Source organism: Indicator indicator, chromosome Z (genome assembly GCF_027791375.1).
Source record: "Indicator indicator isolate 239-I01 chromosome Z, UM_Iind_1.1, whole genome shotgun sequence".
Classification (NCBI taxonomy): domain Eukaryota; kingdom Metazoa; phylum Chordata; class Aves; order Piciformes; family Indicatoridae; genus Indicator; species Indicator indicator.
The window spans coordinates 43,304,502-43,324,881 of record NC_072053.1 but is presented as its reverse complement, the minus strand read 5'-3'; the positions used below and the strand labels follow the sequence as shown (position 1 = coordinate 43,324,881).

General features: G+C 43.1%; 1 protein-coding gene across 1 annotated transcript in view; it reads left to right on the top strand.

Annotated features, from left to right (window-relative positions):
* The first annotated feature begins 10,929 nt into the window (after positions 1 to 10,929).
* PSIP1 (PC4 and SRSF1 interacting protein 1) overlaps positions 10,930 to 20,380 on the top strand; it is a 53,230-nt gene continuing 43,779 nt past the window's right edge. The window contains exons 1-3 of the mRNA XM_054397376.1: positions 10,930 to 11,001; positions 12,097 to 12,173; positions 15,817 to 15,955. Of these exons, the coding sequence (XP_054253351.1) occupies positions 10,930 to 11,001; positions 12,097 to 12,173; positions 15,817 to 15,955 (288 nt within the window). The remainder of the gene's footprint in view (positions 11,002 to 12,096; positions 12,174 to 15,816; positions 15,956 to 20,380) is intronic.

The following is a 20,380-nucleotide window of genomic DNA, read 5'->3' as shown; positions in this document are numbered from 1 at the left end:
GATTAACCAGGTTATCTAGGAAAATATAATCCACAAATGATGAAGTTAATGATAGAAAATAGCAGTCCACAAATTATAAGTTTGTTTGAGAAGAATCACACAGGATCAACCAGGTTGGAAGAGACCTCCAAGATCATCAAGTCCAACCAATCACCCAACCCTATCTAATCAACTAGACCATGGCACTAAGTGCCTCATCCAGTCTGCTCTTAAACACCTCCAGGGACATCGACCCTACCACTTTCCTGGGCAGCCCATTCCAATGGGCAATCACTCTTTCTGTGAAGAACTTCTTTCTAAGATCAATCCTAAACTTCCCCCTGCACAGCTTGAGACTGTGTCCTCTTGTTCTGTCATTGGTTGCCTGGCAGAAGAGACCAACGCCCACCTGGCTACAACTACCTGTCAGGTAGCTGTAGACAGCAATAAGGTCTCCTCCAGGCTAAACAACCCCAGCTCCCTCAGCCGCTCCTCACAGGGCTTGTGATCCAGACCCATCACCAGCTTTGATGCCCCTCTCTGGACACATATGAGCAACTCAATATCTTTCTTGAACTGAGGGGCCCAGAACTGGACACAGTACTCAAGGTGTGGTCTAACCAGTGCTGAGTACAGGGGCAGAATGACTTCCCTGCTCCTGCTGGCCACACTATTCCTGATACAGGCCAGGATGCCATTGGCCTTCTTGGCCACCTGGGCACACTGCTGGCTCATGCTCAGCCTACTGTCAACCAGTACCCCCAAGTCCCTTTCCACCTGTCTGCTTCTCCAGCCACTCTGTCCCTAGCCTGTAGCTCTGCATGGGGTTGTTGTGGCAACTGTGTAGAACCCAGCACTTAGATGTGTTAAATCTCATGCCCTTGGACTCTGCCCGTCTGTCCAGCCTGCCAAGGTCCCTCTGCAGAGCCCTCCTACCCTCTAACAGATCAACACCTGCTCCCAACTTGGTGTCATCTGCAAACTTACTGATGATGGTCTCAATCCCTTCATCCAGATCATTAGTAAAGATACTGAGCAGGATAGGGCCCAACACTGATCCCTGGGGGACACCACTAGTGACTGGCTGCCAGCTGGCAGTGGCACCATTCACCACCACTCTCTGGGCCCAGCCCTGTGGCCAGTTCTTAACCCAGCACAGAGTGCTCCTGTCCACACCACAGGCTGACAGCTTGGCCAGGAGTTTGCTATGGGGAACAGTGTCAAAGGCCTTGCTGAAGTCCAGGTAGACTACATCCACAGCCTTCCCCACATCCACCAGGCTATCACCTGGTCATAGAAGGAGATCAGGTTGGTCAGGCAGGACCTGCCCCTCCTAGATCCGTGCTGGCTAGGGCTGATCCATTGGCCATCCTGTAGGTGCTGAGATTGTGCTCAAGATGACCTGTTCCATAGTCTTGCCTGGCACTGAGGCCAGGCTGTCAAACCTTAGAACAAATAAAAAAAGTTTGTGCAGTGGTCCTTGGGCCAGTTCAGGCAGTACAAGATGTCACAAGTGTGCTCTACGCTGCAGCCAGGGAGAATGGTCTTACCTGGGGTGAGCTGAGAGGGACCCTTAGGATTTTGGATACAAAGTATCCAAAGCCAGCTGTACTCCAACCGAGAAAGAGAGATTGGCAGCATATGAAGGAGTTTGAGCTGCCACAGAAGTGGTTGGTACTGAAGCACAGCTCCTCCTGGCACCCTGACTGCTGGTGCTGGGATGGGTGTTCAAAGTTGAGGTTTATTCTACACATCTTGTAACTGATGCCACCTGGAGTAAATGGATCACACTGATAACACAATGGGCTCAAACAGGGAGCCCTAGGTACCCAGGTGTCTTGGAAGTGATCACAAACTGGCCACAGGGCAAAGATTAAAGGGTGTTGCCAGAGGAGGAGGGGGCTGACATGTGCTGAGGAAGCCCCACCATATAACAAAGTGCAAGATGATGAGAAGCAATATGTTCTCTTCATTGATGGGCTCTGTCACATTGGGGGAAATCACCAAAGGGGAAAGGCTGTGTGAAGTCCTACACAACAAGTCACTGAAGCTGCTGAAGGAAAATGTGAATTGAGTCAGTTTGCAGCACTGAAAGACATCCGCCTGGCTTTAGATATTGCTGAGCGGGAAAGGTGGCCAGTGCTGCTGGCTCTTTATACCTTCTCGTGGGTGGTGGCAAATGTCCTGTGGGCATAGTTACAGTAATGGAAGCAAAGCATCTGACAGCACAGAGGTAAACCCATCTGGGCTGATGAATTATGGAAAGATACTGCTGCTCAGTTAGAGAATCTTGTGAAAATACATCACATGGATGCCCATGTACCCAAGCATTGGACCACTGAAGAACATCAGAACAACCAGTGTGTGAATCAGGCTAGTATATCTTGGTGGGCCCATGACAGAACAGGTCATCAAGGAAGAGATTCCAGCCAGTTCCTAACGCAGTGCAGAGTGCTCCTGTCCAAGTCACGGGCTGCCAGCTTGGTCAGGAGTTTGCTATGAGGGACAGTGTCCAATGCCTTGCTGAAGTCCAGGTAGACTACATCCACAGCCTTCCCCACATCCACCAGGCAGGTCACCTGATCATAGAAGGAGATCAGGTTGGTCAGGCAGGACCTGCCCTTCCTAAATCCATGTTGGCTGGGCCTGATCCCTTGGCCATCCTGTAGGTGCTGTGTGATTGCACTCAAAATGACCTGTTCCATAATCTTGCCTGGCACTGAGGCCAGGCTAACAGGCCTGTAATTCCCTGGCCTCTCCTTCCAGCCCTTCTTGTGGATGGGCATCACAATGGCCAGTTTCCAGTCATCTGGGACCTCACCAGTGAGCCAGGACTGTTGAAAAATGACAGAGAGCAGCTTGGCCAGCTCAACTGCCAGTTCCCTCATTACCCTAGGATGGATCCTATCTGGTCCCATAGACTTGTGAGGATCCAAGTGGCTCAGCAGGTGTCCAACTGCTTCCTCTTGAATTACAGGGGAACTATACTGCTCCCTGACTCCACCTGCCAGCTCAGGTGTGGTCCTGAAGACAACCTACCCTACTATTGAAAACTGAGGCAATGATGACGTTCAGTACCTCTGCTTTTTCCTCATCTTTTGTTACTCTGTTCCCCTGTACGTCCAATAAAGAGTGGAGGTTGTCCTTGCCCCTCCTTTTGCCATTAATATATTTATTAAAAAAAACCCAAAACATAAGTGCAGAATATGCGGTCCAGAAGACTAACACATCATTTAACAGAATGGGCCCATAAGGAAACACGTTTTTAAAAAAATCATTCTGGGCCAATGGCAACCTCATGAAGTTCAACAAAACCAAATGCAAGGTCCTGCACCTAGGTCAGGCCAATCCCAAGCACAAATACAGGCTGGTTGGAGAATGGACCGAGAGCAGTCCTGAGGAGAAGGACTTGGGGGTGCTGGCTGATGAGAAGTTTTACCTAAAGTCTACAAGAAGGATGGAAAAAGACTGTTTACAAAGGCCTGTAGTGATGGCAAAAGGGACAGTGGTTTCAAACTAGAGAAGAGTAGATTTACATGGGATGTTAGGAACAAGTTCTTTACCATGAGGATAGTGGAACACTGGAATAGATTGCCCAGGGAGGTAGTTGAGGCCCTGTCCCTGACGATATTCAAGGTTAGGCTTGACAGAACTCTGGGCAGCCTAATCTAGTTGAGGATGACCCTGCTTACTGCAAAGAGAGTTGGACTAGATGACCTTTGGAGATCCCTTCCAACTCAGACCATTCTATGATTCTATGAAATTCAACATCAGCCAGCAATGTGCACTTGCAACCCCAAAAGCCAACCATATCCTAGGCTCATCAAAAGAAGCATGGCCAGCAGGTCAAGGGAGATGATTCTTCACCTCTGCTCTGCTCATATGAGACCCCTGGAGTACTGTGTCCAGCTCTGGAGCCAACAACACAAGACAGGCATCAAACTGTTAGAGTAGGTCCAGAGGAGGGCCACAAAGATGACCAGATGGCTGCAGCACCTCTGTGAAAACAGGATAAGAGAGTTGGTATTGCTCAAGCTGGAGAAGATAAGGGTCTGGGTAGACCTTATTGCAGCCTTCCAGTAGTTGAAGGGGGCCTACAGGACAGCTGCAGAGGCACTTCTTACAAAGGCAGGTCATGACAGGGCAAGAGTTAATTTCAAAATGGAAAAAGCTAGATTTAGATTTGACATAGAAAGAAACTCTTTTCACCATGAACATGATGAGGCACTGGAACAGGTTGTACAGAGAAGTTGTGAAAACTCTACCCTGGAAGAATTTAAACCCAGGTTGGATGGGGCCTTGAGCAATCTGGTCTAGTGAGAAGTGTTCCTGCCCTCAGCATGGGGTTTAGGAACTAGATGATCTTTAAGGTCCATTCCAGCCCAAATCATTCTATGATTCTATGGTTCTGCAGGCAATTCTGTTATCCTTGTCTATAGAAGATATTGTACAATTTAACTGTAATCAGTATTGATTCTGAGTAATAGCATAGGTGAAGACACATGAAGATTGGATATATTAAATCCCAGCAAGCTTATAGAACTTTCCAAGTTGCCATTGTAAGGTACCATTTTTCTTCACCACAGGATATGCCACAGACTACCAGTCTGATAGACTGCATGCACTGTAGTGCTGCTAATGGAAGTACTGCTTTCTTGCTATGGGGAGCTGTGCTGCATCACTTATTCTCAGATTTTCTAGGTTGTATTCAGCCTGGGATACCCCTTTCCAGCTTTGGTGTGACTCTTTCATCTGAATGCAACAACTGGAAAAAAAACAGAATGAAGTCTTAAACTTTAATCTAAAGCCTTAGATTTCATAACACCGGGAAATCTACAGAGAAATAATACTAGCAATTCAAATTAAAGTATAGTTTATATATATATTTCTATATATTTTTAAAAGCCTATAAAAATCATGAGAGTTTTTTCTGGTAGTTGGAATTCCCCTATATGAGCAAAATTACACTGAAGATAGTTATTTATGAAGCTAAAATCAGCTTATATTAACCACAGAGCTGCAGATGGTCCTCAGTCAGGAAAGCATTCATACTGAATTCAAAGTACAGCTAATTGCTGTACAGGTCATCTTGGCTGACTTCATGATTTCAAATACTGCCATAGCACTTAAGGTGCTCTATTACTTTTCTTTCCAAAGTTGTTTCATGTTGCTTTTTATCTCAAAATATACCACTTTTGGCTAAGATTTTCTAAGATGTGTGGTAGAGTATAACCTGATACAATGTCTTTGTTTAGTCAGTTGTTCTGTCACCCAATGACACCTGCCTAGGAAGGGGAGTCAGGGAAAGGAAAGGAGACCCATGGGTTGAAATAAAAATAGATTTAATAAAATAATATTTTAATACCTAGCATTAATACTACTAATAATACAGGGTACACAAAATTATACTCAGCCCATGTAGTGGCCATGAGCTGTGTACTCTCAGCAGTGAACACTTGATGTCAAGCAGTGTGAACGCCACAGCTCCAGTGAAAGCACAATTGGCACAGCAAAGAGGAGAGTATTCCTCAGCAGAAGAATGACAGGCAAAGACCCTTTGGGCATTGAGGAAAGGCACAAACTTACCAGTTTGTAGTGAGTGTGCTGGTTATGGTATGGAGTACTTCTGTTAGCCACCTTTGCAGCTGCCCTAACTTTTTCTCCTTCTAGTTTAGCATTTGCTAATTCAAAACTGCTGAAGACCTCGGCTGCTATGGAAACCCACATACTGTGGCTGGCCACAAACAAAACCAGAGTGCCTTATCAACTTCGTTCTCACCCAACTGGGTGCTGCAATCTTCTTAAAAATGTGTCATTCCTGTATACAAAACCGACTCTATGATTCTATCCCAGCAGAACCAAGATGAAGACAAACTGATAGTTTTCAAGGTACAGGCTGAAGTTTTAACTGCAAGAGACTAAAAGCTGCATAGTATTTTATACCCTCTGAGATAAGTCTCAAAACTTCATTTCTATTTTGTGACTTCATCTGTAAAATTGGCTTTTAGCCGTGGTTTTGCTACTTTTGCATCATGCAGTTATTTTCAATGTCTTGTGCCAAATTAAAGTTATTTGACCAGGTGCATAAAATTTGAAAATGTCATTATGTTGCAGTTCTTCTAGTAACAGCATGGCATATTTTGTCTATGAAAAATACAATAGTGAACAACTGGAGTTGTCTGACGAGTAGTCAAAAATTGGGTATGATGACAAATGGCATTAGCTAATGAAAACACGTAAATTATGGGATAATATGGAAGGATTCATAAAGATTTAACACTGTATCTACAAATTCTGGTAGGTTTTGGCACCATAATAACTTCCAAAATACTGGGCCAATAACACGAGTTTACCTGTCCAAAGTAGCATGTGTCAGTTTTACCTTGAATCACAAAAATTACTTTAGACACAATACTGTTGTGGCATGCATGTAGCTAAACAAACACCTCCTCCCACGCTGAAAAATACATCTCATATATACACTCTGAGGCATTTCCTCACAGTTCAAGGAATATTGTCTAAAACCTAGATACATTCAGGATAGGTGGAGTTTTTTTTAGAAAGGTGGAAACAAACCAGATTGGTATCACACTTGGAATTCAACAGTAACTTATTTCTTGTTTTTCAGAGAGATCTGTTTATTATATGTTTAGAAAGAGTGCTTGATTTTCAAGAAAAAGTTGAGGAGACCAAGGTGCTTCAGTATGGATCTGGCCTTAGCAGAGCAAGAATCAACAGCTTTACTTGCAGACAGGATACCAGCGTGCTTCATTGCAATGTGGCCTACCCCACACCTACAGGAAGTCAGTTGGAATGCCTGTTTCAAAGAGGCAAGCCCAAGACATACAACTCTGCACAGGAAGAAATGCTTTTCACCTCCAAAGTTCATTTATGCCCTGTAACAACTTAATGTGTGTCAGTGTACTGATCTTGCACTCAAGCATCAAGTGGCAGGTCTGGCTGAAGCTGTATGGATTCCATTAGCTAAAAAAAATGCTGATGTGATCCTTAAAGTTTAATAGCATCAGTATGGCATATTACTCTCTTTCAAGTACAATGTCTGGATTGCAAAATACACTTTTCCCTTTTTTGTATCTGTACCTGTTTGTCTTCAGTCTTAGGTCTACTTAACATGTACAAATGAACCAGATTACACAGAAAATATAACTTGTTCAAACAAGTTTATTTCTTACTCTAAATTGTTACTTTTTTTCCCCTTTACCTTACATTGCTTGAGTCACGAGTCCCTTTTGAGAACACCCTACTGTTGTGTAAAAACAAGTCATCTTGAGGTGCTTCCTTAATTAGAACAAAAAATAAATATTTTCAGTTGCTTCTCACTGACTTCAATATAAGGTGCAAAGTTTCTTATTCCTGAGAAATGTCAGATTCAGAAGGCTGTTTCCAAAAGATGAGGAAATTGGAATGTTCTTAAGAGATATCATAAGCATTGCTTCAAAACTAAAATAGTAATTTAATCTGATATGGAAGACAAATGTAATTCTATGATTGAGCAGAGTAATGACTTAGCTAAGGGAATCCCTGCAGATTGCCAGCTCCTGCATGGAAAATACTAACATACAGTTTTTGCAGTACTCAGCACTTTCTCATTCAGGGAAAAATATGAAGCTTTATGTATAGCTGAAATAGGAATGATTCAATGCAGCAAAATAAAGACTCACAGATCTGCCAATGCAGATGAAACTCTTACCGCTGTCCAAATTTCATCCTCCTTTAAACAATTCTAGATGTACAGTCTACCTTGTCTTATTTGAAAAAAAAAAAATTGCCGCAAATGGTCATCCATTTGTGGATGAAAGTTTTTTCCTGTCTAATATGCTGAGTTTTTTTCTGATGAGCTGCTGTCTAACCTTATAGAAACTTGGTATTTATGGCATGCATATGAGCTTCACCACCTTCAATAAAATTAAATAAATTTGGCTGGTTTAAGCCATTGGAAAACTGCAGTTTGTTCCTGCTTAACAAAGTTTTGCAGTTGACACATACATTGCTATTTTGCATGAGGAAAAGAGAGTGTTGAGCAAAACACAACTTGCTCTGTGGCAGCTACAGTGGATGTTTTGGGTCTGATTTGAAATGTAGTATGAAAAATGAAAGTAGTAAGATGATTCTTATCACTAGGACTTAAATGTGCATGCAACCAGTATGCAGGACAGTTGGCAGAAAAGTAGGCTGTAGAACTTGTGCATCAGGCCACATGATGATCAATTGATAAGCAATTGTTATAGCTTAAACCTAAAGGATATGCCTTAAACACACTGTTTTTGCAAGGCTGGTGGGCAGCGAGAGGTGGCAATGCAATGTGAAGGTGAGGCAATGCCCCTTCTGCTGCGGCTGCCCTGCTCCAGCCCAGAACAAAAGGCACATGTGCGTGCCAAAAGGTCATGCCGCAACCATGGCAGCAGCGAGAGTAAGCTAACCCCTGAGTCCCCCTACACCTCCAGGCCCATTTCAAGAACTTTCCAGATAAAGATAGTGTGCATGCCTAGCAAACTCCACTGAGGGGAAGAGCCCTAAGGGACAGAACACTATAAAAGAGGCAAAAGTGGCCAAACCAAGTGGGTGCCCCACCAGCTTCAAAGCCTGAATTTAAGACCATGCTGCATGCTGCTAGTGGTGACATTGTTTCTTTTAGTTTTTTCTCTGTCCTCTCTTTTCTTTCTTTCTTTCTTCTAATTTTCTCTAATTTATTAACAAGTCAACAGCTGCTTTGCCACATTGCCATTGCTGTTTGTATTCAATAAAGAATGCAACTAGGTTCCACAGCCACCTTTGTTTGTCTGTGGGGGATCTCAGAACCTGGTATGTCTCTGTGTCTAAGCCGAAGGTTTGAGTGCTGATGCAACCTGAGCTTCAAGTGCCGACTGTTTAGGTGTGCTCCTGTAAGATAGGGTTATTGCATAAGAAATAACTTTTTATAGCACCCCACTTAGAGCTTTTTTGCTGGTTTTGGCATCCACATTAGCACAAACAGATGGTACAGGGACTTGCAGGTGGTGCTGTGTGAGACCATCAGATAGGGCCAAAGCAAGCTGAGAGCTGACAGGCCAGTTAATTTTTGATCTAAAGGGACAAGCAGGAAGTTAAAAAGAAGTTGCTGGCATTATCTGGTATATTCTGAAGAAAGGCATTTGGTATTTCGCGGGGGGGGTGGGGGGGGGAAGCATGGGGAGACTGAAGATGCTTGATGCACTCTGCAAAAGAGACTATCTGACAGGGCACATTGGCTGAACAGCTGGGAGAGGAGTGAGATTCATACGAACAGGTAAACAAGCCAGGAGAGTAGATACATAGAGGGCAAAGGGAGTAACACAAAGTCTCCATTAAGTGCAATTCAGTAAAAACAAACAAACAAGCAATCAACCAACCCCTCCCAAAAATCCTCAAAAAGGAGTTAATGGCAACTATCTTGCAAGAAAGAGCTCCATAGACTTAAGAGACTGGTGGCTGGACGCTGGGACCCGTCAAGACCTAAGTAGGTGAAGAGTACCTGGGAACATACGCAGCTTTAAAACCAGCAGCAGTATAGATCAGAAAGGAGGCCTCTGTGACAGGGCTTGTGGGGTGGGAGAATTACAGTCCTTCGTTTTACACGGAGGGTGGTGACAATTGGCTACTGGCACGGCGATCAACGCTTGGAAAGCGGCCCGGCAAAAGGCCGTAGACTCTGTGGCCAGTAGCTGTGACCAAAGTGGCGCACAGGCTGGAGACAGACTTGCTACCGGGCTGGTCTCGGCAGGCGAGAGCCGCCCAGGGTGCCGCCAGCATGCCCCCACAAAGTTCGCCTCGCTCCTAACGGAGCAGGGGATGAATTATAGGTCGGACGCCCAAGGTCGAGCACTATTTCTCCCTGGGAAGGAAGAAAAAGCCCAACATATCTCCGCCGTATGCCTGCTAACTGATCTTACCCCGCCCCCTCCCGCCACTTCCACCAAGGTCGACCCGCGAGGCCGCGCAGCGCTGGCTCCTCCTTCTCTTTCACTTCCCCTCCCCCCCTCCCAATGCAGTGGCCGCTCCGCCCCCGGGGAAGGAGGAATGAGCCACGGCCACGGCTGAGGGGAGAGTGGGTGAATGAGTCTCGCTTGCTTCCTTTATTCCTCTATACTTCGGGGCGGGTGAGCAAGGGACTTGTTTTCATGGATGCTGCCGTTCGCGCGCAGACGCGGAGGCGGGAGCTGAACCATCTATTCTTCAGCAGGGCCGTCCCCCGCATACCCCTACCTCCCCTGCCGCCCGGTTGCAGCGTGCCCGTTGGTACCGCCCCGCCTGGCGGGAGGAGGGAGCGCGGCCGTATCTCCCGCGGTGGCGGCTGGTGCTGTAGGCGGACGTGGGTTGTGGGCCGAGTGCCAGCGCGGTGGGTAGCGGGGCGCCAGACCGCTGAGGCGGCGGGAGAGAAGGCGGACGGGCGGAGCTTCGTCTTCCGCGCCTAATGTGAAGGGGCGGGCTGCGCGTCCGTTGTGGTGGAAGCCGTATCGTGTGGGGAAGGGGCAGCTTCGGCCGCGGCAAGCCCCGCTGAGCTCCTTGTGCGCGGGGACAGGCGAGCGAGCGGTGGGTAGGCGCTTCAGGCTGCGCGCGGCCCATCTCGGCCCGCCTGGGTATGTGTGTGGCGTCGGTGCTGCCAGCGCGCTGCGGGTGGGGGCTGCGGGCGCGGTCGTTGGTCTCCCAGAGGGACTTTTTGTGGGGGTGAGGAGCGGGAGCGGCGCGGTGTGCCCCGGCTGCCGGTCGAGGGGCCGCCTGCCCTTGCGGAGCGCGCTGTTGATGTTCCGCTTCTGTGTTGCCCTTATCTCCGCTTCTCTGCCCCGCTGTCTTTATACTAGCAGTGGGACCTTAGACGGCTGGCAGCGCCTCGGTGGCGGGGGCTGGAGGTGCAGACCCTTCCCCTCAGCCCAATTCGCCTGGCGGCAACAGGCGTCACGTCGGTGAGAAAACATGAGCCGAGATTTCAAACCCGGAGACTTGATCTTTGCCAAGATGAAGGGTTATCCCCATTGGCCAGCCAGGGTAAGGCACCCCTCCTCCCCCGCGACCCGCAACGCCCTCCTGCTCTGAACCTGTCCTCCACGCCCCCTTGCACCCGCTTCTCCCGGCCTCTCTTCCTCTCCCTCTGTTCCGGCTTTGTGCTGCCAGAAGTGCTCTGGGACACCTGTGGACAGCAGCGCAGCTAAACCAAGTAGCGCCCTCAGCCCCCCACCTCGTGCGAGGGGAAACGCGGTAACGCTCCCTTGGTTGGAAGCAAACTTCTGAATCACATTGCAGATCCTGTGCTCTGGTTCGTTGTTACCTTCTGCTAAAGTCGCTTCTCCTGTAGCAAGTAGCCCAATCCAGTAGTCGTTAGTTGTCCTAATTTGCATAACATGACCTTTAGAAATAAAGACTGCTATACGGTACCATGACGCTGAAGCTGTGCAAACACCTAGCTGTACAGATACGATGTTCCCACATAACTGCCCGTTTTTTTGGCAAAAGAGAAAACACGGAGTTATGGCAGGTTTATTCTTCACTTTTAGTCAGCTATTCCTGTAGTGCTTTCTGTAGAGTAAGCTATATGCATGTGATAAGTTGTCCAGTCCTTTTTGTATTCTCCATGCACCCTTGGAAGAGGCATGGCAAGTACTGTGACTGCTGTAGGTCATTTGATGGTTGTGAGGCTGTAGACAAAAGACTAATTATGAAATATATAGCTAAGATAGTGGCTTAAGAATTTTTTTTAAGTTTATTAACGTTTCTTTTTTGTGGCACTTGACATTAGGGCTTGGGCAACTCCCCAGCTCAGCATAAGGGTAGGAAGCCTTGCTAGTGCTTATGCTGAAGTAGGGGTGGTATTTAGATGGAGTTGAATACTTTTTTTTTTTTAGCTGTATCATATCAAATCTCTCCTTGTAAAGAAAATGGTCATGTGAAAAGTGTTGCTGTAACTTGAGAAGTGTTGTCATTTCCTATTGTTGCTAATCCTTTAATTGTGCTGTTATTTTTTAACATAGAGTTAAAAGATCTTGAGAGCTAGTGTTTTGAGTAGTTTTTTTAATGCTTAACACTTTTTCCTTAGAGTGTTGTTAACTAGTACTTGACTTGAATTATAATCTGTCTTTTCCTTAGGTGGATGAAGTTCCTGATGGAGCAGTAAAGCCTCCTACGAATAAAATGCCTATTTTCTTTTTTGGCACCCATGAGACGTAAGTCCTTTCAGGGTCATGCTTCTTTCATTGTAGAATGCTGTTAGAAGAAATTAATGGCTTATCTGAGTGAATTGGTTTTTAAACTGTAGTATCCAGTAGCAGACCAAATTCTTCCTAAATTAATCTCTTTTGGTAAGACATGTCTCTCATTCTTGCTTAAGCTATTCAAGGGAATGGTAGACTCTAACCATACACTTTCCCTGTCAGAAGGAAAAAAACATTCCTTCTGTGGTATGGCTGATAAGTTTTTTTCTTCCTCATTACTGAATTTTAATTATAATCCTTTGAATCCTCAAAATTCTCAAAGAAAGTGAAATGAAGCCGAGAACAGTATTTCTGAGATAGGCAAAATTTGAAAAGCAGACACGTGTTTTTTTTCTGAAGAGGTTTGGTGTTGTGGGTGTTGGGTTTTTATAAGATCTGGAGAGAAAAATGAAGTGCAGCTATGCTGTGTAGCTGTCAACCTGGAAAATACTCATCTTTGGGTATTTTCAGCAGTGCATTTTGCAGTTGTATAACATCTGCTTTGAAGGACTGTATTTCTTCCATTGCTAAATTTCATTGTCAATATGTTAGATTTATGCAGTTCAGTCTTTTGAAAGATACTATATTGCATTATAGCATGACTGGTTGTCCTAGTGTGGATTTATAAGGCTTCAAATTCAGTGTTAAATTTGTTGTCTGATTTGTTTCTTTGTATTTTAAAAAAGAACCAAACCTGTCTTGGTGTGGTTGTAATTCTGCTGTTCTTGTCAGTAAAATGGCAAGTGATATGTAAACAACTCAGAGGTAGATGCTATGTATAGAAATATATTGCTTGCATTTTGTGGAAAGGCCTTGCTTCTTTACTTCATCTTATTTAATATCTATTAAATTACTTTAGTCTGGCACTTTGCATCTGTCTTTTAGTAAGCTGTGTTAAGACATATGTTGTGTTGAATTAAACATCCCTTACTCTCCCTGACCTTACTTCTTACTTGGTTCTTTTTGTAAGAACTTTTTTCCCTGGGGGGAAAAAAAAAACAACTTCTATATACTTAGCTTATGCACCTCTATAAATGTTCTCATCTTCAATAGATCTTGCAGTGGCTCAGGCTTTTTTCTTGTTTTTTGGCATGTCAGTGAAAGGAGTTCCTGGAATTCAGTTAAAAGTTATGAAGTTTAATTCTTGTTCATTTTTTAAAGTTATGATAGCTAAAGTGGCTACATTTGAAATGTTTGTTTCCCACTCTTTCATACTATTTCAAAACAAAGTTTTAATTCAGTCTGTTTTTTGCTAGGCTGTATGTAGGTTACTACATTTCAGAAATCCATACAACATAGAGAAATGTGTTGTCTGTTTCATGCACATTGCAAAGTACAGGATAATTCAGCTGTCTCTGGAGTCTGTTTTTCAAGCGTGTCACTTTACCTTGTGCTCCTTAGAATGATAATAGGTGAAACTTACATGCTTCTTGATATTACCTGTTGTTGCTTAAAGCAGATACCTGTAAGTATCAGTAAGGAGTAGATCAGGTGAAAAAGGAGAATGCTGTTCCATAGCTTGCAGTTTTGTATCTGTAAAAAGTGACTTAGCAATCTATCAGGAGTTTTCTGTACTTTTTTGTGGGAATTAAAATAAATTTGGTAAACTTGTTCTCCACTGTGCTTCCCACAGTTAAGAATTACATGATGTACCTTCAGCATGTTAGTCTGAGCATATACAGCCTATCTTACTTTGGAAATTTGATTGAGGTGTGTTTTATTTATTTCCATACTATCTTAATTCAGCAACAGTATCCTTTCCTGAAAGAGGGTAATAGAGCAAATGCTATCTTAAAAGCTTTATTTGGATCAGTTTTACCAGTAAATAACATTTTTTGCAAAATTTGGTTGGTAACAGAAAACCAAAAACTCACACTGAAGTCTAGTTTCTGAGCTGTATGCATTAGGGTGACCTCTCATTTAGCATTCTTTTTCCTTTTTATTTTTGCTGCCTGATGACTTGACTGCAGGAACCCATTAGGGCTATATGTCTTTTCCAAAGTAGCCAGTTTTTAGTGTTTTTCAAAGCCTGAATGATATGAATAAAGGTTTACAGACCTTGGAAAAATGCTTCCCTTCAGAGGTTGGGGAAGAAGAGAGCGATGTTTCCTATTTTTTTGTCTCCTGGGTTTTGGCTCCATTGCCATCCTTGTGGTCTGGTTAAGTAGGCTTTGCACAGATGCATCTTTCCCACAGTGGCTGAAGCTTCTCTAACCACCTCTTGCAAAGAACTGGGTGATTTGCAGTCAATTCTGTCACAATGGCTTACTTTATATTTTGTACACAAAGGTGAGTGTTTTACTGCTGGAGTAGGAAATGTTTAAGCTTTCTAGGTGATGATATGTTCTCTTTTGTTTAGTAGGATGTAAGTCACAAGAAGGTCTCTTTTAAAGATGATGAAGAAAATAGAGAGTGGAGCTTAGACTATTTAACTTTTCTGTGAGCTAATACTTTAGGAAGCAAGTGTCTGCAACTTTTCAAGTATATGGATCTAACACACAGTCAGGCAAAGCTGTGTCTAGACACAGAGTGAAGGTAAGAGTGTACCGTCAAGTGATACTGTTTTTCTGTTAGCAGCATGTAGCTTGCTACCTCAAAATCCTACCTTGGAAGGCTATGAAAGCTGGGCAGGAGTTAAACTGTTCTTGATGTTCTTCAGCAGAATATTGGTTCTCATAATAAGCTCTCTTATTTCCCCAAGCTGAACTTAGAAAAGCTAGTAGTGTAGTTAATACGACTTTGACATATGAGAAAAGCTTCTAGGTTGTATACAGGCTACGCACAACTTACAATAGAGGTAGTGCTTTGCAGGACTGTTGTTTGTCTAAAGATATGCAGGCAGTGTTAAGACCTCCCCTATAACAGTATTTTAAATAAAACCTTTTTTAATACTTCCTTCATTAAAAAGAAATAGGCAAGAAAAAGTAAGGAACAGTTTAAAGTGTTTCAGTTTGGGGTTTTTTGTTAAGTTTGGTAAATCAGGTCAGGAGATTCTATTGTCATAACTGAAAAGCTACTGAATTACATAGCATTCATACAAAGACGTCGACAGTCAATGTAGTTTAAGTGTTACCTTTTTTTATGTTTGATACACTAAAAATTAGTCTTAAACTTTGTATTTTAACTGGACTATTTTTAATCTAAAAACTTTGATTGAACTTCTTTGTTATCCTGGAGCTATTTCTTCTCCTTTACATTATTCTCTTAGCTTAAATTTTCTGGATTCAAGAATTCCTTATTCTTAACATTTAAACCTGATGTTTTTTACTAAGGAAGCAATTGCTCTTCCTGCTTGTTTGCATGTTACTCAGTTTTTAATTGTTCGCAGTAGTTTGTTGTCTTGTCAGCTGCAGTCTTTAAGATGCAACATGGGCTGTTTCTCACCCAGACAGTCAACATCCTGGGAAGAAGGAGGTCCATGTGTGTGGTGGTAGCAATGGAGAACCTGGGTCACTGAAGGCAAAAATTAAGAAAACTAAACATGCTTATGTAGCAGAATTAGATGTTGCAGTAGTAATGACTTTTCACATACTAAAAACATTTGGGGCTTCCCTCTTTGAAAAGACTGTTTAAAATGTGATTTTTTTTTTTTATTATTGTTCCTTTTCTCCTTAAGGGCATTTTTGGGACCAAAGGACATATTCCCTTACTCTGAAAATAAAGATAAATATGGCAAGCCAAATAAAAGAAAGGGTTTTAATGAAGGGTTGTGGGAAATTGACAACAATCCAAAAGTGAAGTTCTCTCATCAGCAGGTGAGTTGTGCAGAGTCTGCAAATCTTTATTGCTGTACTGTTGGTGGGGAAGAAAAGGCAATTTATTTACCTGCTGTAGGGTAATGAATTATTGCTATTATTCAACTGCAAGTTGGACCCTTTTTTTTATTATTTTTATATTCAAATGCATTTTATTTTAATTGATTTCTAGTAATAATAGCATAAAAGAGATGGGGAGGGATGTTTAACTGGGAATATCTGTTTCTTATAGTGAGCTCACAAGGGGTTGTATTAACAGTTTTGAAGAACAAGGCTGAAAGTTTAACCCCTGGAATACACACCAAGTTTTACTTACAGCTCTGTCTGCTTATCTGTACATAATCCTAAGGCGTTTTTGTTTGTAACTGTACAGCTGGGCTTGACAAGTGGTAGTTGTTTGGAATTTCAGTCACTCTATTTTCTGTGCTCTAAACCCAAGTGCTTTTCTCCACAAGTATCCTTGTAAGATTTCAGTACATGCTTCCTTAGTGTATAGTGTTTTCCTTCTATTTGAAGCAAATGCCTTTTGCCCTCTGTCATGTAACTTGCTTGATTCAATTTTTGTCCATCTGTAGTTCCTCCTTTCTTGCCTTCTTGGTAAGTTTCATCTGAAGAGAAAGATACTGTCTTGTTCATTTTGTCTTTGCCTGCCTCCTGTGAATGTTCTATAGCCTCTTGGTTTTGCCCTGTACACTGGACATAGAATGGACCCTGATAACATACTGGGTCTTCTAGGCAATGTTGCAATAATAATAAAAATAATTGGTATTTTTCTAGCAGTTTTTTTTGCAACGTAGATCTTTCCACCTTCTCAGTTCCATTTAGATACTTTGCTTTGGTGATAGCTCTTTCACAGGGTCTTTCTGTTAGTTGGTCAGAGGTTCTATCTAGAGCCATTGGGTTGGTTTTTGCCTTTTTTCTGCACAATTTCTGTATTTAAAAAGTTCCACAAAGCATATTTAAAATCTGTTCCTTTAAGTGAGCCTTAAAATTATTGGAAGAAAATAGTAGGTGTTTTTTAACTGGAGTACCATGTTAACTTCTGGACTACTAAGTGCAAGAAAGACATGAACATGCTGGAGAGAAAGTCCACAAAGGGCTGTGAGGAAAGACTGAGAGAGCTTGGTCTGTTCAGTCCTGGTGGACTCAAGTGGGAGTGTTGTGGAGTTTTTTTAATAATTTTTTTTTTATTTTTGTGAATACCTGACACACAAGTGCCAGGTATTTATACTCATCAATATGTATAAATACCTGAAGGGAGGCTGAAAATTGGACAGGCTTTTTTCAGTGGTGCCCAGTGACAATACGAGAAGCAGTGGGCACCAACTGAAACATGAGAACTTCATTGTGAACATTAGGAAGCATTTTTTTACTGTGAGGGTGACTGAGCACTGACACAGGTTGCCCAGAAAGATTGTGGACTGTCCATCTTTGAAGATAGTTAAAAGCCGTCTAGGCATGGTACTGGTCAGCTGGCTCTGGGTGGCCCTTGCTGACTCTTGAGCTGGAGGGTTGATCCATTACAGAATGAATGCAGTAACACAGTAGACTAGTGCAAATTTTCTTCTGAATTTCACCTTAAGTTTAGAAAACCTTTGTTTTGATATTCTTTGTGTCCTGTGCATTGTTAAAAACAAGTTTTATTCACAGCAAATCAAGCTAGCTCTTGTTTTCAGTTGTGGGTAGTTCTTTTTAGTGCTAAAACAGTACATCTGCCAATGGCTCACTCAATTTGACATTCTTTAAAATAAATAAGGCTGTAAAACAGGCAGAGTAAGTGTTAATGTGATCTGAAATAAAACTGCCTCTAAGACTTTGAGCATCTTTGATGTCAGGTCAATCAGTTGTGGGTCTTCCACGTTTTTTCACAAAGTGCTAACTTTTGGGTTTAATTGTTAAAACTGAGGTATGTCACTGTTTCACCAAAATTTATAGATAAGATGATGGAACATCCCACTTTTCCAAGAGGAAAAAATATTGCAGTGTGATACTTGGATTTTGTTTTAGTTTCAGCTTTTGTTCTGAATCAAGCTTTGTCTTCAGTACTTTGCAGGAAAGTCTCATAGTGATGAGACTTCAGAGGTACCTTACTTCAAACGTCCACTAATTCCATCATTGCTTTATTATGTTACAACTTTTCTACTCCTGAGGATGTTACCTTAGCGTCCTGTTCTCAGAGTTGGAGGAACAAGTGAATAGTTTCTCCCCTTATTACTAAAGCAAGGGTATTTACCTTCTTGTTAACAGGGTCTATGGCTGCCTTAATTAACAGCTAAGGATTTTTTGAGGGGTAGAGCTTCTGGATGTTTTATACAGGGAAGGAAAGAAAGTTTAATAGTGTGCATAGAAAACAGAGACAGCCAGGGTTAGGATATAAAAAGCAATGAGGGAAGGGAGGGAAGGGTGGAAAGACTGTGGGCACAGCTGAGGGGTTAGGAGCTGTGCCCCCACCCCAGACAGAGACACTCTTACAGCAATAACTGTGCATTTGATACACAGCTCAAACTCTGCTAGCATTGCTGTCACTAATTAGCCCCACTACAAAGATTTGCATCCCTGACTCTGCTGGTTGTAAGTTACTTGAGAGTTATAAGCTCAGGCTCATTTATTACCTGCAATGCTGAATTTGCTTGCATCTCTTGCTTCAATAAATCAAAACTATTATTTTAACTTTACAAACCTGTCTCAGTGCAAGTCCTTGCTAGAGCACTGAAAAGAGGCAAACATTAAATGTTCCAAACAGTTTCAGTAAGAGTCCTGGAGCTCTGAGACAGGCAGACAGGGATCCCACCTGCATGTGACAAACATCCAAATTGTCTCTGAATGCAAAGAATGAATCTGCATGTGGAATCGCATTTCTCATTTCCCTGGCAAAACAACATCGATTGCAATATAGTGTTATATTTCAAGATCTTTTTTTAGGTTATTTTTCACCATCTTCCAATCAGCATTGTGGCTACCACTGATTACAAGTACCATTTTAGTTCATCTTTAATTAAATATCCCCTCTAAACTTAATCCCCTTTCTAAAAATAGGACCTAAAGGAGAACATTGGGAAATTTCTATAGCTGGACTAGCCCCCATTTTCAGATTTTTGCAGACCCACACACGTAGGTCATCACCATCTACATGTGTGGCTTATTAATAACTACAAATGTTACACAGAACTTAAGCCGGTTTCTTATTTACCCCCCCTTTTCTCTTCTGGAATTACCTGATCAGTATTTCTATAAATGGGCTTGCACCTTTGTCACTTACTACCTCCAAATTGTTGAGGGGATCCACCACAGTTCCTGATCAGTCGGTGTGCACTGAAGTCCAAAGTAGACTGCTCCCTCTGGGTGCAGCAAGACAATCCAAGCAAGGCTTTATATGTGTCCCATTTGGATTGCCAGAAAGTGTCTGAAAAGTGGGTTCTTCCACTCATTTTGTGTTGATTGGGTTGGTTGTACACAAGCTAAGACTAACAAAGTTGTGCAAGTTTGGATGCTAACTTTGTGGGTGACTTCCTAAGCATCTAGATTTGCACAGCTTTGTTAATTGATATTTCAGCCCGTGTATGTTGATTGGATTTGGTGCACAACAGGTGGAATAATCTGGGTTTTGGGCAACACTACCGTCCTATTTTGTCTCAAAGAGGGCTGTGGTACAGGCAGCAAAACAGGCCAGGGAATGTGGCACAGTTTAGCCAAGTGACATAAGGTTTTGTTACTCTTACGAGAGAAACATGCCTCGGCTTCCCTCCGGCCACCTCTGCTCCCCACGTGCTGTTCTCCAGTTCCCTTGCTGACCATCACAGTCAGTCTACTGGGTGGAGCGGCAGTGGCACAGGAGACTGAGGCCAGTGTCTAGCGGTTACTTTGCTATTACATGTTTCTTACTTAGCACCTCTGGTGGAGGTGTTCTCCACAGACTGTAGTCTGCTTAGAGCTGTACCATCTGTCTTCTCTCCGCCTCTGCTCAGGCAATTCCTCTGGGCTAGAGCCTCAGTTGGATTGCTTCTCATTTGCTTCGTCTTTTCAGTATCCCTCTGCCCTGGCATCTCTTTTGCCTCAAAGTCCTTCAGGTGCTGTGTAGGCATTTTGTCAATGCCTACACAGCACCTGTGTGATGGTTTGAAACTGTCTTTTTAATTTTTCTTCTCAAAGTTCAAGCAGAGAAAGTGAAAGAGTGTAAATAAGTCACTATTGGGTGTAAGAAAGCAAAATAATGATTGTTCTAAACACTTCCATTGGAGAGGTAGAAATGTTTAAGAACTACTACTCAAAGTAGGGACAGTGGAATGGGGAGTTTGCGTCCTTGCTGGGCTGTCTGGCTGCTGCTTCTTCTCCTCTGGCTGAAGATAACACACTGACCTTGGTGAGCTAAATTAACAGCCTCTTTGCTTTTAACTAACTCTGCTTTCTGCCGGGGGGGCTGGGGGG